The sequence below is a fragment of the Cetorhinus maximus genome, chromosome 4 (assembly GCF_964194155.1).
Source record: "Cetorhinus maximus chromosome 4, sCetMax3.hap1.1, whole genome shotgun sequence".
Taxonomy (NCBI): domain Eukaryota; kingdom Metazoa; phylum Chordata; class Chondrichthyes; order Lamniformes; family Cetorhinidae; genus Cetorhinus; species Cetorhinus maximus.
In genome coordinates, this window is record NC_135882.1 from 127,184,638 (window position 1) to 127,206,989 (window position 22,352).

Below are 22,352 nucleotides of genomic sequence, written 5' to 3' on the forward strand. Positions count from 1 at the left end.
GGCTGAAATATAACCTATAATATAGTTAACATTTCACAAAAGCAGTTTTAATTTGAAAGTTAGCCTAAAACATTTACTGGAATTTACATTCACCTACCTGCATTTTTCATGTTAGAAAATGGATTTTTAAAAGTCAGTTCCAGCTGTTCTCCCGTCATTGCTTGCATGTAGTCTAGAGTGGAATTGTGATGTTTAGCTGCAAATCTGGTTTGTGCATTTAAGCCCACTACTCAAAGTAGTCAAAGCCAAACTCTATTCAAACTGTTGAAATCAATCCAAGGCTTCCTTTGGTAGGGTGAACATGGACAGACAATATAAAATTAGGGGTTAAATTTTGAAGGAGGTGCAGGAGCAGAAAGACCTGGGTGTATATGTGCATAAATCATTGAAAGTGGCAGGACAGGTGGAAAGAGCAGTTAAAAAACATACAGCATCCTGGGCTTTATCAACAGGGGCATAGAGTACAAAAGCAAGGAGGTTACGCTGAATTTATATAAGACACTTGTTAGACCTCAGCTGGAGTATTGTGTACAGTCCTGGGCGCCACATTATATGAAGGATGTGAACACATTGGAGAGAGTGCAGAAGAAGTTTACAAGAATGGTTCCAGGGTGAGAAACTTCAGTTATGAAGTTGGATTGGAGAGGTTGGGACTGTTCTCCTTGGAGAGAAGATGGCAGATTTGATAGTGATGTTCAAAATCATGAGAGGGCTGGACAGAGTATATAAGGAGAAGCTGTTCCTGCTTGTAAAAGGATCAAGAATGAGAGGGCACAGATTTTGCAAAAGAAGCAAATGTAATGTGGGAAAAAAACTTTTTCACACAGCGAGTGGTTTGGTCTGGAATGCACTGCCTGGAAGTGTGGTGGAGGCAGGTTCAATCGAGGCATTCAAGAGGGCATTAGATGATTATTTGAATAGAAACAATGTGCAAGGGTACGGAGAAAGGCAGGGCAATGGCGCTAGATCAGAATGCCCATTTGGAGAGACAGTGCAGACATGATGGGCTGAATCGCCGCTGCCTTTGCCATTAAAATACTGTGACAATTGCTTGTGAATTTCAGGTCAACGACTGGCTTTCTCAATTTTAAGATAGTTTTACATTTGTACTGGATTATGTACTAAGAGCAAGATTTGTATATACTGATACAATCAGCAGCATGGAAAATGTATGAGTCATTGGTAAGGGGGCAGGGATGAGTTGTGGAAAGAATGGAGAAATGCTTATTGCAAGTGAAAGGATTTGGATAGATAATGTTAAGTGATATCCCCAGAGACAGTGAATTGTGTGTGTTTAATTGATTCCTGTAAAATATATTTTTAAAATTTCCTCGCTCATTGGAGGTCAACAAATAAATTAACTTCTTCAACCTTAGCCGAGTTCCAATACATCGGCATCTCAGTCAGAAGATTGTGGATTAAAACTCTGCTCGAGACACTGGAGCACATATTACCAGCTAACAGTTCAATGCAGTACTGAGAGAGTGCTGTACTATCAGAGTGGCGATCTTTCAGATGGGAGACTGAACTGAGGCTTCCATAGCACTATTCAAAGAAGTGCATGGGAATTCTTACATATGAATTAGGAGCAGGAGTAGCAGGATTCAGCCCCTTGAGCTCTCTCTGCCATTCAATAAGATTATTGCTGATTGTGGCCTCAACACTACTATTCTGCGTACCCCCCAATACCCTTTGATTCCCTTGTTAGTCAATAATTTATCTACCTCTGATGTAAAAATATTCAATGACCCTGCCTCTACCATTCTCTGGGGAAGGGAGTTCCACAGAATCACGACCCTCTGAGAGAAAAAGATTCTCCTCATCTCTGTGTTAAATAGGAGACCCCTTATTTTTAAATTGTGTGCCCTAGTTCTGGCCTGTCCCACAAGGGGAAACATGCTCTCAGCATCTACTGTGTCAAGCCCTCTCAGGATCTTGTATGTACTTCCATCAACATCGTCAAAGCTGCCTATCTAGCTGTTACTTCATTGCTGTTTGTGGGACCTTGCTATGTGCAAATTGAAGGTTGAACCTGCCTTTATTATTACAGTGACTACACTGAAAGGTCCTTCATAAGATGTGCAAAAGCACCTTAGTTAAAGATCATAAAAGTTGCTCATAATTAATTAAGCTTGCATACACGTTGAAGCAAATTTCTATTTTAAAGGGTTAGAGGGTGGAGATTTTGAAACCAATGTGCAGAAAGGGAGAAGAAAGAGAAGGTGAAGGAGGGAAAATAGGGCGAGATGGGCAGAGAGGTAAAGGGGAGCAAGGATGCTGGTGGAGAAGGAAGGAAATGGATAGATAGGGAGAAGATTGGAATAGGAGGTATCAGAGCAGAGGAGGTACAAAAAAAGGGGAGGAGGACAGAGATGGAGTGGGGAGAGGGGAATGGGAGTTATCCATCACCTAGAAACAGGAAAAGGTTGGCCATTAAAGGAATATAGAAGGGAATTTTAACCCCCAAAAAATGGTAGGCTTGGGTTGGATGCTAAAATAATCTTAAAACCCACCCACTTCCAGTTTCACTGGAGATGCGAATGGGTGGGCAAGCAAGTAACGCACTCCAGGATGTTGTGATACGATGTGCATATACCTTTAAGGGAGCACATCTTAAACTGCTGTCAAACATTACACACCTCAACAGGATGTAATGTATTTGTTCCATGACTTCTAATCAGTTTGCAAGCAGCAGAGTAGAGATTAAATGTATAATAGCCTTCGAGTGAACATTATCTGTATATACTCATCTTCAAGAGCCCACATAATTGTTTCACCAATCCTTGTGTGTGATTGGTACGTTTATGTCAGAGAAAAACGTAACACAGGAGGTCGGCTGGCATTTAAATATTTGCGCCTGAGATTTAATCTTAAATTTAAATGTAACCTGGCAGCTAAAGGGAGTTAAGGATTGCTGGATCTAGCTAAACTCCTTTTTCCTGCCCTTCCTACACCCACTCCATGGATTGGTCACCCAACCCCTGAACCATGATCTCCCACATCCTCCTTTCCCCAGTCTTTCTGATCACCCACCCACACCCAGGTGCTGCTGACTACAGTCTGTAATTGCCCACCTCCCCCACCCCCCCAATCTTTCTGTCTCTGCCACTACCTGACCCTTCTGGTGTCTCTGCCCTCTCCCGTAGCAGTGTCCAGTGTGATTTGGGGAAAGAGATGGCGCTTGGGTGTGCACAGCTAACAGTTGCCAAAATCTTGTTTGAGAGTGGGCATTGGGGGGAGAAAAACTTCCTTGGGTGAATGAGCAGGGAAGAGACCACTAACTTGGTCAATGACACAAGGGGGGCAGTCTCTCAATAAGAATATTAGAAGCAAAATTTAACTGAGGAAAGATTTTGTTTATAACCATTTCTCTCAATTGTTTTATTGCTTTATCATTGAATTTCTTTTCTTGCAGTTTGTCTTGTTTCTTAAGAACCCTGGTGTCTTACTTATTTCTTATTTATTCTGTTATTTGCATTTGGGTGAACTATTAAAAATTATTTTTATACCTTGAAGCAGTTACATTAATTATTGTGGTTCATAACATTGTGTCCGAGAAGGGCCTATTGTTGCTTTTTAACATCATTTTATCTGGTATTAAGTACATTTAAACTTGAGTCAAGACACCTTGGTCTGTCCTGAATTGGCTGTTGTCCATTTTGGTTTTTTAAATTCATTTATGGGATGTGGGCTTCGAAGGTGGACCAGCATTTGTTGCCCATCCCTAGTTGCCCTTGAGAAGGTGGTGGTGAGCTGCCTTCTTGAACCGCTGCAGTCCATGTAGTGTAGGTACACTCATGGTGCTGTTAGAAAGGGAGTTCCAGGATTTTGACCCAGCGACAGTGAAGGAATGGCTATATAATTCCAAGTCAGGATGATGAGTGACTTGAAGGGGAGCTTCCAGGTAGTTGTGTTCCCATCTATCTGTTGCCCTTGTCCTTCTAGATGGTAGTGGTCATGGTTTTGGAAGGTGCTGTCTAAGTAGCCTTGGTGAATTCCTGCAGTGCATCTTGTAGTGGTACACACTGCTGCTACTGTACGTCGGTAGTGGAGGGAGTGAATGCTTATGGATGTGGTGCCAATCAAGTGGGCTGCTTTGTCTTGGATGGTGTCAAGCTTCTTGAGTGTTGTGGGAGCTGCACTCATCCAGGCAAAGGGGAGTACTCCATCACACTCCTGACTCATGCGTTGTTGATGGTGGACAGGCTTTGGGGATTTAGGAGGTGAGTTAGTCGAGCACAATTCCTAGCCTCAGACCTGCTCTTGTAGCCACAGTATTTATATGGCTAGTCCAGTTCAGTTTCTGGTCAATGGTAATCCCCAGGATGTTGATAGTGGGGGATTCAGTGATGGTAATGCCATTGAGCATCAAGAGCTCTTGGTGGAGATGGTCATTGCCGACATTTGTGTGGCACAAATGTTACTTGCCACTTGTCAGCCCAAGCCTGGATGTTGTCCAGGTCTTGCTGCATTTGGACATGGACTGCTTCAGTATCTGAGGAGTCATGAATGGTGCTGAACATTGTGCAATTATCAGCAAACACCCCCATTTCAGACCTTATGATGGAAGGAAGGTCATTGATTAAGCAGCTAAAGATGTTTGGGCCGAGGACACTACCCTGGGGAACTCCTGCAGTGATGTCCTGGAGCTGAGATGACTGACCTCCAACAATCATCTTCCTTTGTGCTAGGTATGACTCCAACCAGCGGAGAGTTTTCCCCCTGATTCCCATTGGCTCCAGTTTTGCTAGGGCTCCTTGATGCCACACTCAGTCAAATGCTGCCTTGATGTCAAGGACAGTCACTCTCACCTCACCTCAGCTCTTTTGTCCATGTTTGAACCAAGGCTGTAATGAGGTCAGGAGATGAATGGCCTTGCCGGATCCCAAACCCAAGTGCCACCCAATAGCACTGTTGATGACCCTTTCTATTACATTGCTGATGATCAAGAGTAGACTGATGGGGCGGTACTTGGCTGGGTTGGATTTGTCCTGCTTTTTGTGTACAGGACGTACCTGGGCAATTTTCTATATAACCGGGTAGATGCCAGTGTTGTAACTGTACCGGAACAGCTTGGCTGCGGCAAGTTCTGGAGCACAAGCCTTCAGTACTATTGCTGGAATGTTGACAGGTCCCTTAGCCTTTGAAGTGTCCAGTGCCTTTGGCTGATTCTTGATATCACATGGAGCGAATTGAATTGGATGAAGACTGGCATCTGTGATGCTGGGAACCTCTGGAGGAGGCTGCGATGGATCATCCACTCGGCACTTCTGGCTGAAGATTGTAGCAATACAATCTTTTGCACTGATGTGTTGGGCTCCTCCATCATTGAGGATGTGGATATTTGTGGCGCCTCCTCCTCCAGTGAGTTGTTTAATTGTCCACCACCATTCATGACTGGATTTGGCAGGATTACGGAGCTTAGACCTGATCCGTTGGTTGTGGGATAGCTTAGCTCTGTCTATCACTTGCTGCTTATGCTGTTTGGCATGCAAGTAGTCCTGTGTTATAGCTTCATCAGATTGACACCTCATTTTTAGGTATGCCTGGTGCTGCTCCTGGCATGCTCTTCCTGCACTCTTCATTGAACCATGGTTGATCCCCTGGCTTGGTGGTAATGGTAGAGTGGGGGATATGCCGGGCCATGAGGTTACAGATTGTGTTTGAGGACAATTCTGCTGCTGCTGATGGCCCACAGTGTCTCTTGGATGCCCAGTCTTAAGTTGCTAGATCTGTTCGAAATCTATCATTTAGCATGTTGATAGTGTCACACAACACGATGGAGGGTATCCTCAGTGTGAAGGCAGGACTTTGTCTCCACAAGGACTGTGCGGTGGTCACTCCCACTGATACTGTCATGGGCAGATGCATTTGCGGCAGGCAGGTCCAGTTTCATTGTAGCAGTTTTTTACAACTGTGTGGCTTGCTAGGGCATTAAGAGTCAGCCAGATTGCTGTGTCTGGAGTAACGGTACGGATGACAAATTTCCTTCCCTAAAGGACACTAGTGAACCAGATGGGTTTTTACAACAATCTACAATTGTTTCATGGGCATCATTAGACTTTTAATTTTTATCACCATCTGCCGTGGCAGGATTCGAATGTTACGCTGGGTCTCTGGATTACTAGTCCAGTGACAATGCCACTGTGCCACTGCCTCCCTTGCAACAAAGGAGTTAAAATTGGCTTCTGAAGAAGTCATTTTTTTGAAACGTTAACTCTTTTTCTCTTTCCACAGATGCTGCCAGACCTGCTGAGTATTTCCAGCACTTTGTTTTTTATTTCAGATCTCCAGCATTTGCAGTATTTTGCTTTTATGTTAAAATTGGCTGCTGTGATCTATTAAAAGGAAAGATCAACCAGCTCCTGTTACAGTGATCATGGGGGATTTCAATATGCAGGTAGATTAGGAAAATCAGTTTGGTAGTGGATCCCAAGAAAAGGAATTTGTAGAATGTCTACGAGATGGCTTTTTGGAGCAGCTTGTGGTGGAGCCCACTAGGGAACAGGCAATTCTAGATTTAGTGATGTGTAATGAGGCAGATTTGATAAGGGTGCTTAAGGTGAAGGAACCCTTAGGAGGAAGTGACCATAATATGATAGAATTTGCCCTGCAATTTGAGAGGAAAAAGCTGGAATCAGATGTAAAGGTATTACAGTTGAATAAAGGCAACTACAGAGGCATGAGGGAGGAGCTGGCCAGAATTGACTGGGAGATGAGCCTAGCAGGAAAGACAGTGGAACAGCAATGGCAGGAGTTTCTGGGAGTAATTTGGGAGACACAGCAAAAATTCATCCCTAGGAAGAAGAAGCATACTAAAGGGAGGACAAGGCAACCATGGCTGACAAGGGAAGTCAGGGGACAGCATAAAAGCTAAAGAGAAAGCATACAATGCGGCGAAGAGCAGTGGGAAACCAGGGGATTGGGAAGTCTACAAAGACCAACAGAGGACAACTAAAAAAGAAATAAGGAGGGAGAAGATTAAATATGAGGGTAAACTAGCCAGTAATATAAAAGAAGATTGCAAGAGTTTTTTTAGATATATAAAAGGTAAGAGAGAGGCAAAAGTGGACATTGGGCCGCTGGAAAATGACGCTGGAAAAGTAGTAGTGGGGAATGAAGAAATGGCAGAGGAACTGAATAGGTACTTTGCATCAGTCTTCACGGTGGAAGACACGAGTAACATCCCCAAAGTTCAAGAGGGTCGGGGGACAGAGGTGAGTATGGTGGCCATTACCAAGGAGAAGGTGCTAGGAAAACTGAAAGGTCTGAAGGTGGATAAATCACCTGGATCAGATGGATTACACCCCAGAGTTCTGAAGGAGATAGCTGAAGAGATAGTGGAGGCGTTAGTGGTGATTTTTCAGGAATCACTGGAGTCAGGGAGGGTCCCAGAGGACTGGAAAATCGCTAATGTAACCCCCCTGTTTAAGAAGGGAGTGAGGCAAAAGACAGGAAATTACAGGCCGATTAGCCTGACCTCAGTCGTTGGTAAGATTTTAGAGTCCATTATTAAGGATGAGATTTCAGAATACTTGGAAGTGCACGGTAAAATCGGGCAAAGTCAGCATGGTTTCATCAAGGGGAGGTCATGCCTGACAAATCTGTTAGAATTCTTTGAGGAGGTAACGAGTAGGTTAGACAAAGGAGAGCCAATGGATGTTATCTACTTGGACTTCCAGAAGGCCTTTGACAAGGTGCTGCACAGGAGGCTGCTCAGTAAGATAAGAGCCCATGGTGTTAGAGGCAAGGTAGTAGCACGGATAGAAGATTGGCTGTCTGGCAGGAGGCAGAGAGTAGGGATAAGGGGGTCCTTCTCAGGATGGCGGCCGGTGACTAGTGGAGTTCCGCAGGGGTCAATGTTGGGACCACAACTTTTCACTTTATACACTAATGATCTAGATGAAGGAACTGAGGGCATCCTGGCTAAGTTTGCAGATGATGCAAAGATAGGTGGAGGGACAGGTAGTATTGAGGAGGCGGAGAGGCTGCAGAAGGATTTGGACAGGTTAGGAGAATGGGCAAAGAAGTGGCAGATGGAATATAACGTGGGGAAGTGTGAGGTCATGCACTTTGGTAGGAAGAATAGAGGCATAGACTATTTTCTAAATGGGGAGAGAATTCAGAAATCTGGAGTGCAAAGGGACTTGGGAGTCCTAGTCCAGGATTCTCTTAAGGTTAACTTGCAGGTTGACGCGGTAGTTAGGAAGGCAAATGCAATGTTGGCATTTATTTTGAGAGGACTAGAATATAAAAACAGGGATGTGCTGGTGAGGCTTTATAAGATTCTGGTCAGACCACATTTAGAATATTGTGAGCAATTTTGGGCCCCGTACTTCAGGAAGGATGTTCTGGCCCTGGAGAGGGTCCAGAGGAGGTTCATGAGAATGATCCCAGGAATGAAAGGCTTAACATATGAGGAACGTTTGAGTACTCTGGGTCTATACTCGATGGAGTTTAGAAGGATGAGGGGGGATTTGATTGAAACTTACAGAATACTGAAAGGCCTGGATAGAGTGGACGTGCGGAAGTAGGAGAGACTAGGACCTGACGGCACAGCCTCAGAGTAAAGGGAAGACCTTTTAGAACAGAGATGAGGAGAAACTTCTTTAGCCAGAGAGTGGTGAATCTATGGGATTCATTGCCACAGAAGGCTGTGGAGGCCAGGTCATTGAGTATATTTAAGACCGAGATAGATAGGTTCTTGATTGGTAAGGGGATCAAAAGTTACGGGGAGAAGGCGGGAGAATGGGGTTGAGAAACTTATCAGCCATGATTGAATGGCGGAGCAGACTCGATGGGCCGAATGGCCTAATTTCTGCTCCTATGTCTTATGGTTTGATAGCTACCAAATAACTCTTACTAAAAAGTACGCATATGTGGTTTTTCAAGTGCGCATCGGCTAGCCTGTAATGCCTCCCATGGCTGCATAGTCTGTCAACAGTAATTATCTAGGCCCATACATGAAGAATGTCCACTTCTTCTGCAAATTACTGGTTCTGTGAGTCTGAAGACTTGGCGTACCTTTGTCTTGGATCTCAGGTGAGCAAGGCTAAACAGCTTTCTGTCAGTTCTGGTATATAAGTAGACATCCTCTGTAGATGACCTGAAGGCATATGACAGCAGCAAAGAGAATAATATGCCAAAGAATGCTGGCGCCAAAATAGAATCCTGTTTGACCCCACTGCAGAATTCCAATGTTGCCCTGGCATAGCTGACCTTACCCATAATACGGTTCATGTTGACGATGCTGCTTTTGCATTCCATACTGAGAGCAACTTTAGCGGCAAATGGTCAGACTGCCTCAGGCCTGTAAAGTTTGGTTTGACCGTCAGCATCAGGAAGACACATGATTCAGGATGTTGCCATACCGCTATCTATCAGCATTGACAATGTGACGGTGGCAATTGTTGATAGCTTCGTGTAACTAGGCTCCACAATCAACAGCAATCTGACACATGATGCTGAAATCAACACGTGCATTGCAAAAGCTACAGCCCTTATGTGCAAGCTGAGTAAGAGTGTGTGGAACATAGCAACCTGACTAAGAACACCAAAATATGAGTCTACTAAGCCTGCATCCTCAGCTCCTCTACAGTGGTGAGATGTGTTCAACATATGCGAGGCATGAGAAAAGGCTGAATAGCTTCCACTTTCACTATCTCAAACATATCCTCAGCATCCCTTGACAGGACAAGATCACCAGCTCAGAAGTCTTGGAGCCTGATAATTCTCAGTGTACACTCATTGTTCAGACAACAACGTCTGCTCTGGCTCAACCATACTTATCAGATGGAGATGGCAATATACCCAAAGATCTTCTGTACGATGAATTGGCCTCCTGGGTCTCCAAACCTCCACTACAAGAACTCCTGCAATAGAGATATGAAGATGGCAGACATTGACTGACAACTGGAGACAGTTGCTCACAGCCGTGACCCCTGGAGGCTGACTGTTTGGAAAGGCTTTGGGAGAGGCAAGCAGAAACAAAAGCTCAGCTGGCCAAGAAGAGAGCCCAGAAAAAACAGAGGCTAGCGAATCGTGCACCTTCTCAGCCCACTGTCTTCCTCCGCAGGACAACAGAGACTGCCATGGGTTGAGCTCCAGAGTCACACCAGGTGATGCTTAATACAGAGTTGACCACCACAGCCCAAACCATTGTTTTACAAGAAAAGCTACCACCAAATTTGTACACCAGTGGGAATCAACGCCTTAAGGAAATGAGGAGAGCTCTGTCTTTGTCTTTTTGATGAGCTGTACACGATTGTGTGTAGTGAACACAGTTTATAATTTCCTGTTCAATCAGTTGGTATTTTGCCACTCTTGGAGCTGTTGAACGTAAGATAAATTTTATATGGTGTTCAAATAGCGAGGATCTTGCAACTCTTCTGAAATCTTGAACAAAGCGACTACTAGTGATTAACTTTATACTGGATTGTAACTGTTATTGCTTTCTCTTTGTTTAAAAAAAAACTCACTTTTACTAAAATTCACTTATCAATTTCCTTGTATTTGTTCTCATTTTGAAAAGTGAAGGTATTATGCAGCATAGCAATCATGGGAGCTTTTTTAGCATATTCTGGCCTCACTATCCCCTCTTGATCTGAGCTCGCCTTCTCTCTTGATGCTTGCCCCTACTGTGACCATCAGAATATTGGATCCATAATCTGGTTTCATATTTCCATGGGAAGTTTGAGGAGAGGCATTCCGTAGGGATCGTTCCCTCCAGGACACCCTGGTCCACTCCTCCATCACCCCCTACACCTCAACCCCCACCTATGGCACCTCCCCATTCCCACGCTGAAGATGCAACACCTGCCCCTTCACTTCCTCTCTCCTCACCGTCCAAGGGCCCAAACACTCCTTTCAAGTGAAGCAGCATTTCACTTGCATTTCCCCTAACTTAGTCTACTGCATTCGTTGCTCCCAATGCGGTCTCCTCTACATTGGAGAGACCAAATGCAAACTGGGCGACCGCTTTGCAGAACACCTGCGGTCTGTCCGCAAGAAAGACCCAAACCTCCCTGTCGCTTGCCATTTTAACACTCCACCCTGCTCTCTTGCCCACACGTCTGTCCTTGGCTTGCTGCATTGTTCCAGTGAAGCCCAACGCAAACTGGAGGAACAGCACCTCATCTTCCGACTAGGCACTTTACAGCCTTCCGGGCTGAATATTGAATTCAACAACTTTAGATCTTAAACTCCCCCTCCCCCCATCCCCACCCCGTTTCTTCCCCCTCCCTTTTTTTTTCAATAATTTATATAGATTCTTCTTTTCCCACCTATTTCCATTATTTTTAAATCTACAACTAATACCTTGTTAGTCTTTCCACCCCACCCCCCACTAGAGCTGTACCTTGAGTATCCTGCCATCCATTCTTAATTAGCACTTTTCTTAGATAATATCACCACCTTCAACACCTCTTTGATCCTTTTGTCTGTGACATCTTTTGATTATCTGCTCCTATCACTGCTTGCTTGTCCCCACAACCACTCCACCCTCAACTTCTCTCTCCCCCCGTCCCCCACCTTAAACCAGCTTATATTTCACCTCTCTCCTAACTATACTTCAGTTCTGTTGAAGGGTCATGAGGACTCGAAACGTCAGCTCTTTTCTTCTCCACCGATGCTGCCAGATCTGCTGAGTTTTTCCAGGTAATTCTGTTTTTGTTTTGGATTTCCAGCATCCGCAGTAGTTTTTTGTTTTTAACTAGATTTATTTGCAGTTGTTAAAAGCATGAGATGCAAATTGTTGTATTCATGGTAGTAAACAATTTGATCTTTCTAAAGTTATACTTTGCCAAGGCAGAAATGAATGATTTGCTGGTTTCACTCACTTCAGCTCAAGTTCCTAGTTCTGTTTCAACCAGAATTACTCTGGTTTCCTCATGCTGTAATCATTCGAGCCTCTTGAACCCATGCATCTATTTACTCTTAAATTTTCTCTACAGAGCTTTCTATTTGTAAGCAAAGAACAACGGATTGGGGATTCATCACACCATATTTTCACCCATTTTTGATTTTGACAAATTTTTCTGCTGAATGCCCAAATATGGGCAAGTATATTTAACTGAGGGCATGATGATGGAGTAATATATACATCACACTTTCCATCATGGTTGCTTTGGTAGCACTGGACACCTTTAGCACCAACATTTAACAGGCATCCAGTATTGCTAAGGGATATAGAAAGTCCCAAAATATTTAAATGAACTATGTTTAGGTAGTAGCCTAAGTACTGCAGCACCACAGAGTGATAGTTCTACATCAGTAGATTTTGCCAATTTCAGGATGGTTTTAATCTTCAAGTCTGTTACAACTGCTACTGGCCCCTTTCTCCTGCAGCAATGTCTCCTGCCCCCACTAGTGGTGAGTTAGCAAATGCAGAAAGCTACTGTACGTAGGCAAATGAAAATGGAAAATTCACCAGGATCAGTCTGGCAACTTCATGAAAATCACAGGAAGGTGAAGAGCAAGATATGGTTTTCGCGCAGCTAACAACAGAATGGTGTAAATCAGCCAGCAACTTAAAGCAATTTGTAATTCACAGGGTATCTCCATCACCACAGTTTGCTGGCTGATTTGCACATTAACATACATGACAGTTATATGTCATTATTCATCAATTTTTGGTTCAATGTAGTTCTACATGCAAGTTGTTGAAGTCTCCTAAATAATAATCACAAGAGTTAGGAGCAGGAGTAAGCCATAGAGCACCTTGAACCTGCTCTGCCATTAAATATGATCATGACTGGTCTTGGGCTTCAACTTCACTTTCCCATCCACTTCCCATATCCTTTGATTCCTTGAGAGATCAAACATCAGCCTTAAATATTCAAATTCTTACAATAATAAACTGAATTATGCATCCTATACATAAATGACATTTTTAACAATGAGGAAATCCACAGTACTTCTAATATACAATTATATGGGTGGACTTCATGCATGCATTTATTGCCTAACTTTGGTTTAGTGATTTTTCTATTATTGAATTATGATAGGATGTTAATTTTTTTCAGATGAAGGATTCACAAGATTTGGAGAAAATGAAGTGAAACTGTCCATGCCATTGGAGTTCTTAAGAAAGTTCTGCAATGGGAAATGTAAAATGTAGCAAATTCAACTGATCAAAAGCCATTAAACTAAGCCCAGTTAGACCAGAGCAGAGTAGACTGAAATACAAATACCCCACACTTGAGTGACTCTTCTGTTACCTTTGCTTTGTGATTATAGTATTTCTTGCCTGTATGTGAAAATTACTTTGAGATAATGAATCTGCATAGTTTTAGATTATTTCATAACAGCAAAATTACCGAGGATCTTTTACTTAGAGCTGGTGACCTATAATATGAATATGGTTTGTGCCAAGAGATTAGCTCATGTGAATAGCTTATTGTTTTCTCCCTGAACAATAGCTGTGTATTTGAAAATATGACAGTTGATCTTTTTTGCCTTGCCTGAATTGAAGGTTGGATTAGATGAGCCGTTGGAAGATTTACATAGTATGGAGGCAATTGTAGAATAAAACCTTTTTTATGATCCCTACAAGTGCATTAAAATACAAGTCAGTATTGCCTCGATGATATTTTTAAATTGAAACTGTTACCAGGTGAAGTGAATTTCTACTGTCAGGATTAAGTATTCTTTCTGGCATGTTCATCAGCATACTATAGAAAACTTGTATTTTATAAGATGGAAGTGAAAATATAATTATGATTGGAATGATTTTGTTTTATTTAACATGTGGAATCATCATTTATATTACTCACGGTCATCTTAGCAGAGGTCCCATGCTCTTTAAGTAGTGCCATGGGATCTGTACATCCACTTCAACAAACAGCTAAAAGATATGCACACTCTTGCAGAACTACACTGAAGTATCAGGCTAGATTATGTGCTTCTTGAGAGTCAGTTGTGGCTCAGTTAGTCACACACTTGCCTCTGAGTCAGAGGGTTATGGGTTCAAATCCCACTCCAGAGATTTGAGGATGAAAATCTAGGTTAACACCCCATATGGTACTGAGGGAGCGCTGTTCTGTTGGAGTTGTTACCTTTTGAGGTTAAGGGGACAGTAGCATAGTGGTAAGATTACTTGAACGAGTGACCAGAGACCTGAGCTAATGCTCCTGGGGCATGAGTTCATGAGGGCAATTGTTTTTTAATCATTCTAGGGATGTGGGTTATGCTAGCAAGACTAGCACTTATTGCCAATCCCTAATTACCCTTGAGAAGGTGGTGGTGAGCTGCTGTCTTCATCGTTGCAGTCCATGTGATGTAGGTATGCTCACAATGCTGTTCGAGAGGGAGTTCCAGGATTTTGGCCCAGCAAAAGCGATATGCAGGTAGTTCCAAGCCAGGATGGTGAGTGACTTGGAGGGGAACTTGCAGGTGATGGTGATCCCATGCATCTTATTTTATTCTTTCGTGGGATTTGGCATCGCTGGAAAGGCCAACATTTGTTGCCCATCCCTAATTGATCTTGAGAAGGTGGTGGTGAGCTGCCTTCTTAAACTGCCGCAGTCCATGTGGTGTAGGTGCACCCACATTGCTGTTAGGGAGGGAGTTCCAGGATATTGATCCAGAGACAGTGAAGGAATGGTGATATAGTTCCAAGTCAGAATGGTGTGTGGCTTGGAGGAGAAGCAGCAGGTGGTGGTATTCCCATGCATCTGTTGCCTTTGTCATTGTAGGTGGTAGAGGTTGCGGGAGCTGTTGAAAGAGCCCTGGTGTGTTGCTGCAGTACATCTTTTTATCACAGGATCACAGAATTGTTACTATACTGAAACAGGTCATTTGGCCCATCATGTCTATACTGGCTTTCCGAATGAGCAACTCACCTAATGCCATTCCTCCCCATTCTCCCTGCACATTCTTCCTTTTCAGACGACAGTCAAATTCCTCATTGAATGCTTCAATTGAACCTACCTCCATGGAGTGCATTCCAAACCTGAACCACTTGCTTAGTAAAAAAAAAAAGTTTCTCCTCGCATCACTTTTGCTTCTTTTACTAATTACTTTAAATCTGTGCACTCTTGTTCTCGATCCGTTCATGAGTGGGAACGGTTTCTCCCTACCTACTCTGTCCAAACGCCTCATGATTTTGAATACCTCTATCAAATCTCTCAACATTCTTTTCTCTAAGGAAGCAGTCCTAACTTCTCTAATCTATCTTCATGTTTGAACCTGAACCTGTTCTTGTGAATCTTTTCTGCACCCTCTCCAATGCCTTTGCATCCTTCCTAAAATGCAGTGCTCAGAACTAGATGGAATACTCTAGCTGAGGCTGAAATAGTGACTTATACAAATTCAACATAATCTGCTTGCTTGTGTACTCTAATAGTATTTTTATAGTACACATTGCTGCCACAGTGCGCAGGGGTGGAGCGAGTGAATGTTTAAGGTGCTGGATGGGGTGTCAGTCAAGCAGACTGCTTTCGCCTGAATGGTGGTGTGCTTCCTCAGCGTTGTTGGAGCTGCACTCATCCAGACAAGTGGAGAGTATTCCATCACACTCCTGACTTGTGCCTTGTAGATGGTGGACAAGCTTTGGGGAGTCAGGAGGTGAGTTACTCGCTGCAGGATTCCTAGCCTCTGACCTGCTCTTGTAGCTACAGTATTTATATGACTAGTCCAGTTCAGTTTCTGGTCAATGGTAACCTCCCCAGGAAGTTGATAGTGGGGCTTCAGGGATTGTGATGGCATTGAATTTCAAGAGAGGATGCTTAGATTTGCTTTTGTTGGAGATGGTCATTGCCTGTGGCACAGATATTACTTGCCACTTGTCAGTCAAGCCTGAATGTCATCCAGGTCTTGCTGCATATGGACACAGACTGCTTCAGTATCTGAGGAGTAATAAATGGTACTGAACACTGCAATCACCAGCACCCGTCCCCACTTCTGACCTTTATGATGGAAGGAAGGTTATTGATGAAGCAGCTGAAGATTGTGGGGCCTGGGACACTACCCTGAGGAGCTCCTGCAGTGATGTCCTATGCTGAGATGAGTGGCCTTCAACTACAACCATTTCCCTTTGTACTAGGTGTGACTTCAACCAGTGGAGAGGTTTCTCCCGATTCCCATTGACATCAGTTTTGTTTGGGCTCCTTGATGCCACACTCGGTCAAATGCTGCCTTGATGTCGAAGGCAGGCACTCTCACCTCACCTCGGGAGTTCAGCTCTTTTCATGTTTGGACCAAGGCTGTAATGAGGTATACTAGGTAGAAAAGATACACTGCAGATCAAATGTGATAGTGCTCCAATAGTAGCTCTTATTTCAAAACTTTACATTGGCAGCTGTAAATTCTGCATCATTTAAAACACGTCTTAGAATTTGAGCTTCACTTTCAAACTTAAATCATGACTGCCACATTTAGCTATTTTTTTCAATCAGAGGAGTAAAATGGCTGGCGTGAGCCTCTGTTCATGCTGCTGAAATATACCTCTTGGTGAACAAATGGTAAGTACCACCAATGATGGTTGTGGAGGAAATTATTTCACTTTCCTCCAAAAAGACAGAAGTAAGGAATTAACAAAGGAAAGTTTGCTCTGAAAATTGTTTTCACGTTGTGAGTTTAAGTTGAAAGTTTTGAGTGTAGATGTTCACTGTGCTTGTTTTCCGCACCCCCCCACCCCCCCCCGACCTTCCAATTTTCTTTCAACCTCTCCTGAAGGCATTAGATTCCTCATTGGAATAAAGTTCAACAGGCCGAGGGCTAACTGATTACAAAAGACATTGCAACTGAGCCCAAACCTGTACTTACTCAACATCTGTATACACACACTTCCAGGAGAGGCGACTGAATGCTCTGGAATGGGAACTGGAGCCGATTTTAATTTCTAACCTGGGGGCACTGTGAGCAATTTCTGTGCCCTTATTGTTTTTCTGACTAAGATCAATAAATTCAACACTGATTTCAGCACAAATCTGGGATTTTCCATGTCTATTGGCTCAGAGAATCACTCCGCTTAATAAACCACAGTGTGGTAGCATCACGCCAAGTACACCTATGGTGTTGTAGAAGTCAAACTTATATTTAGCAATTAATTAGGAAGAATAAACAATGACTTTATTCAATATTAAAACAAAGATATATTGTATGTAATTTATTTTTAAACTTTAATATTTTGTTAGCCTATTTCCTTTTTAAACAGGTGCAGATTACAGTAAGAGAATGGGATATGATATTGAGCGATTTGTAGGCTATGTAAACGAAGGACTGCTGTGTTGCATCTGCCGAGATGTGTTGGAGAATCCTTTACAGGCTCCATGTGAACATGCCTTCTGCACATCATGTATCCATGGGTGGCTTGTGCAGAACCATAATTGTCCAGAAGATCGGCAGGCCTTGGATATATCCATGCTTCGACCCCTATTTAGGTAATCTAGACATCTGTCTGTAATATTTAAAGCAAAGAACATGCATGCTTATTTCTCAGTCACGCTTAATAGTCAAATTTATTCTGGGCAAATTTCTTAGAGAAAATTGGCTCATATGCAAATTTCTTCCAACAGGATGTGCTGAGAGGCTCTCCCACTAACCGAGCATCCTTTAATATAGGAGTTAGAATTTCTTACGCCTCTGTCTTATAAAATATACATTTTTATCCAAGATACATTTTACTGATCTTCCTATTTTCATGAGCCTCCATTTTTTTAATCAATCTTTTATTTGGTACTTTGTGAAACGTTTTCTTCAAATCTATATAGACAACATCCATTACGTTTCCTTTATCAACCTTCTCTGTTACTTCAAAAAATTCAATTGGATTAGTTAAACATGATTTGCCTTTTTCAAATCCTTGCTGGTTGTCCTTAATTAACTCAAACCACTAAGTGCATGTTAATTTTTTCCTTGATTATTTCTTTTAAAACCTTACAACTGATATTAAACTGACTGGCCTCTTGTTACTACAAATGTCCTTACACCCTTTCTTGAACAAGGGTATTACATTTGCTGCTTTCCAGTTCTCTGGCATCTCCCCTTTCCCCGGGAAGATTGGAACATCATAGCAAGCCCTTCTGCTATCTGCATTCCCATTGCAACCTGGAATGCAAGCCATCCGGACCAGCCAGTTTATCCACTCTAACCATAGCTAGCTTTTCCAGTACATCCTGCCTCTCAATTTTCACTCCACCAATTACCTCTATCATCTTCACTTTTCTTCCTGCATGCAGGCCTTGACTTTTTCCTTATCTTTATGAACATTGCAATCATCAGTCAATGGCCCCACTTCCCACTGCATGATGTAGGGATGGTCATTGATGAAGCAGCTGAAGATAGTTGGGCCTAGGACATTGCCCTGAAATGACATTTAGGAAAGAAAGATACAAATTTGTTTAACCCTTTCTTAATTTCATGTAATTCTTGATCCTCGCTTTGGAGGAAAATCACCGTAAAATGCCTATTCACATCCTAGGTATAAACTTGTTTCCACCAGTGAGTATGTAGACTAATTTATTTATGTAACTATGAAGTCTGAAAACCATTTTTTATGTAAGTACCTGTAGTGGGGATGCAAATGCTGCATATTTCTAACAAACCAATAAAAATTGCTTGAATTTTCTATTTCTGAGCTGATGTGTTATAGGCTTGTTTTCAAGACATTTCTATGGACATGTGCGTTGTTCACCAACTCCTTCACGCACCCACCTTTTCAACAATATAAATTCCAACTCGCTGTGACCTGTGTTGTGCAACAGCTGTTATTCTAACAATCAATTTTTTTTGTCCATGAAGATAGCAATTATATCTCTGCTTGATAGATAACAGCATAGCTTATTTGGCACCTGATTCATTTTAAGTATTGATTTTCATTTACATTGAACAGCATTACCTAATGCATAAGCTATGTTTGGGATTATAAGCTAAAATAGAAATTCTGAAATTTTAGAAAGGATATAAATTGCATGTGTTTTAAATATGCATTCTGATACGCTGAGGTGAGATGATGAAAGAAAATTATAACTTTTGTCATAATTATGTTAATAAAATTATATTTTGAGATTGTAGCTTTAAATTTAGGGTAAAATGAAGGGGGTTATATGACCAGCTCTAGAGTCTACCCCAGGCTCACTGTCAGGCAGATTGATTGTTATAAAGCAAAGGAGAAGGCTTAGATTGTTTCACTGGGAAGAAGATGCAAGGTATTTATGCTTGGAGACTATGGTAGCAGTCTTTGAGTTCACAATGCATTGACTCTGAGTCTCCTAACCCCTAGAAAGGTGTTGAAGGTACCATGTTGTAAACAGTTGTGCTGTAAACTGTCTATTTACCTCTAAGGTGAAAGAAAGTTTGGGTCAAGGATAGCTAATGAGCATTCCTACCTAAATTCAAGGTTAATGTGTTCAATGTTGCCATAGGGAAGAGGAAGCCATTTTCAAGATCAGGTTACAGGCAAATCGGTGAATATCACAGACATATAACAGTTTCTGTGTGGTTAGTAGACAGAAGAGGGAGAAGGTCTCAAGGTGAAATGACGCTTTCCATGAATTCCAGGAGATTTGTCCTGGCATGGCCAGGGAAGAATCATCAGAATAGGCTTTATTGCTGGTGGTAGGTTTAAAAAACTCTTTAAAAACTAAAAAAAAAAGTGCATGGAGACAGTCATTCCAAGTTACTACTGGGCAAAATGGAATATGGAAACCCGCTGGAAGCAACTGTGGACTGTTTGTTATAGGGACTGTAATTCCATGGAGTGTGATCTGTGTTGAGTATGAAAAGGGAATGTTCATCTCTGTACTTTAAGCATGTGTGTTTAGTTAATAGTGCTTGTAGTTATTTGTTGAAGTAAAAATTTTAAAACAGGAAATCAAGCTGTGTCATTCTTTCAGCTAGTAACTGGAAGTTTGAATCTCTTTTTTAAAAGTTATCAGTCTCTACAGAGATTGTAGCACTATGCTGTCACTAATAAAAGTAGTTTTGGTGAAGTAATTTGCCTGTAAGCCTAAATGGGGTGAGGGGGAAATAAAGTTTACCTGTCCTTTAAATTTGATCTTTTTTTCCCCCCTGCCAGGTATATGCGAAATGATTTGAATCGCCTTCAGATTTGGTGCAAAAATAGACAGCATGGTTGTGAAACAATATGTTCTTTAGAAGTTATTGACAGACATGAAAGAGAGTGTGAATACAGCCAAGTTCCTTGCTTAAATGCTGGTAAGTAAAAAGCTACAAAAATTATTTTGAATCTGTGTAATTGTTTGCAATTCCTGGTTTAGATCTAATGAAAGAGTATTTATTAACTGACTGAAATTTGAAAAGAGACGTTATCTTCCTTGAAGAGCATAAGTCATATAAATCGGGTCTGAGTGCAACCTTAAATCAAAACTAGACATTTGTTTTTATAAATTATTATAGAAAGAGGGGATACATCAAATGATATTAAAATGTCTACTGGGTATTAGGGTTTCAAAAATTGAGAACAAAAATATTAAATGGTCAAGTTTTTTTGTTGTTCTTTTGTGAAGTGGAAAAATATTTATATAAACTCTTTATCCTCTGCCAAATTTGTCTTTATTATTACCTGAAACTATATTTTTATTGTTTCCTAAAATTGTGAATCTTATGATCAGAATTAGCTCGGGAAAGGAAAAGCACAAGTTTAGTTTGTATATTGATGGGAAGATTGTATGTCCTTTAGTTTGATTTCATTTTGATTTCCAGCTTTTTTGTCACTAACTGACAAATGCTGCTGAACTATGCCCCCTGGTGGTTAAACCTAGATTTAACCCAAGCCTGTTTTAATAATGATCTTGATAATGGAGATTTTAATGTACCCCAGGAAGCATGTTTTTATCTAATATGTGAGAAAAGAATTCAGTGAGTTACTGAATATCTGTGTCTCGCAAGTAATATTGAAAATCATGCTGTGGAAAGTCTTGTCCATGAGAAACAAGAGAATTATCAGCTGTACATTCTAACAGAGAAAGAAGTGATAAGAAATTACCATTTGACCTCATCATTTTCCTTCTAGAGACCATGTATATTTTGTGCCTCTCTTGTGTGGTGGACTTTTATCTTTGCTGATTCTTCATTGCAGAAGTTAGGGTGGAATACCTTCTTTAAGCTAAGACATTAAACCAAGTCTAACTGTTCATATGATTTTTAAAAAGTCCCATGTCACTAATCGAAAAAGAGTGAGACCGCATCTGGAGTGTACTGTTTTGGTCTCCTTACTTAAGGAAGGAAATACTTGCATTGGAAGTAGTTTAGAGAAGGTTCACTAGGCTGATTCCTGGGATGAAAGGATTGTCTTATGAGGAAAGGTTAAGCAGGTTAGATCTATACACATTGGAGTTTAGAAGAATGAGGTGATCTTAATGAAACATAAGATTCTAAGGGAGTTTGACAGGGTGGATGCTGGGAGGATGCTTCCTCTCTTGGGAGAATCTAGAACTAGGTGGCATAGTTTCAAAATGATTTCCCATTTAAGAATGAAATGATGAGGAATTCCTTCTCTAAAAGAGTAGTTAGTCTTTGGAATTCTTTTCACTGCAGGCAGTGGAGGCTGGATCATTGAATATATTCAATGTTGAGTTGGACAGATTTTTGGTTGACAAGGGGAACAGGCAGGAAATTAAGTTCAGGCCACAATCAGATCAGCCAAGATCTTATTGAACGGCAGAGCAGGTTTGATGGGCTGAATGACTGACTTCTCAAATGATCATAACAAATATGAGTTCTCACAATATCCTGGCCAACTAACACCATTATGAAAAAGAGCAACTAATCATTTATCTCTTTTTAGAATATTTAAGATTTGGAATGCTTCACCAGAAACAGTGGTGGAAGCTAAATCCATAAATAAGTTTAAATGCCAGTTCCTTCTTTCCATCATTCTTGCTTCAACACATTCAGTCTCCAGAGAGAAGAACCTGCAAACTTTCTTCCCCACAAAATGAACTCTGAGACTTCAGAGTAATACGCCAACTTAAAACCTGAAAATTTCAATTTTGTCCAGTTACCTTCCATGACATGGCATTTCAATAGTCCAATCACTTATAACACTCATCTCTTCTAACCAGGTATTTATCTAGTTCTGTTAAGCAAGGCTGATTGCTGCTTCTGGGAGTTTATCCATATATCTACAACTATGAGAGAGAGAAAGCAGTCATGTCTCTGGTTTACTTGATGTTGGTTGTATATACTTGGCTTCTCTAGTTCCCTGCTTAGAGTTCTATCCTTTGGCACTCCATTTGCCAGAGTAGCTTAACAGCCATTTATTTGCTGAATCACTTCCTCAATTCAGCCTTTGATACCTTTATTACCAGAAAAATAATCATTATGTCCATACCCACTTAATGTCTCTGGAATGGTCCCCACAAGGGATGCAAACGTGAATATATCTGACA

General features: G+C 41.7%; 1 protein-coding gene across 7 annotated transcripts in view; it reads left to right on the plus strand.

Annotated features, from left to right (window-relative positions):
* Positions 1 to 22,352, plus strand: part of rnf41l (ring finger protein 41, like) — a 64,728-nt gene that overhangs the window by 17,727 nt on the left and 24,649 nt on the right. For 6 of the 7 annotated variants that reach the window (XM_078540768.1, XM_078540769.1, XM_078540762.1 and 3 more), the window contains 2 exons: positions 17,156 to 17,381; positions 20,018 to 20,157. In XM_078540768.1, the coding sequence (XP_078396894.1) occupies positions 17,156 to 17,381; positions 20,018 to 20,157 (366 nt within the window). Of the gene's footprint in view, positions 1 to 16,046; positions 16,213 to 17,155; positions 17,382 to 20,017; positions 20,158 to 22,352 lie in introns of those variants that run through there. The other variant, XM_078540766.1, reaches the window with a different exon arrangement.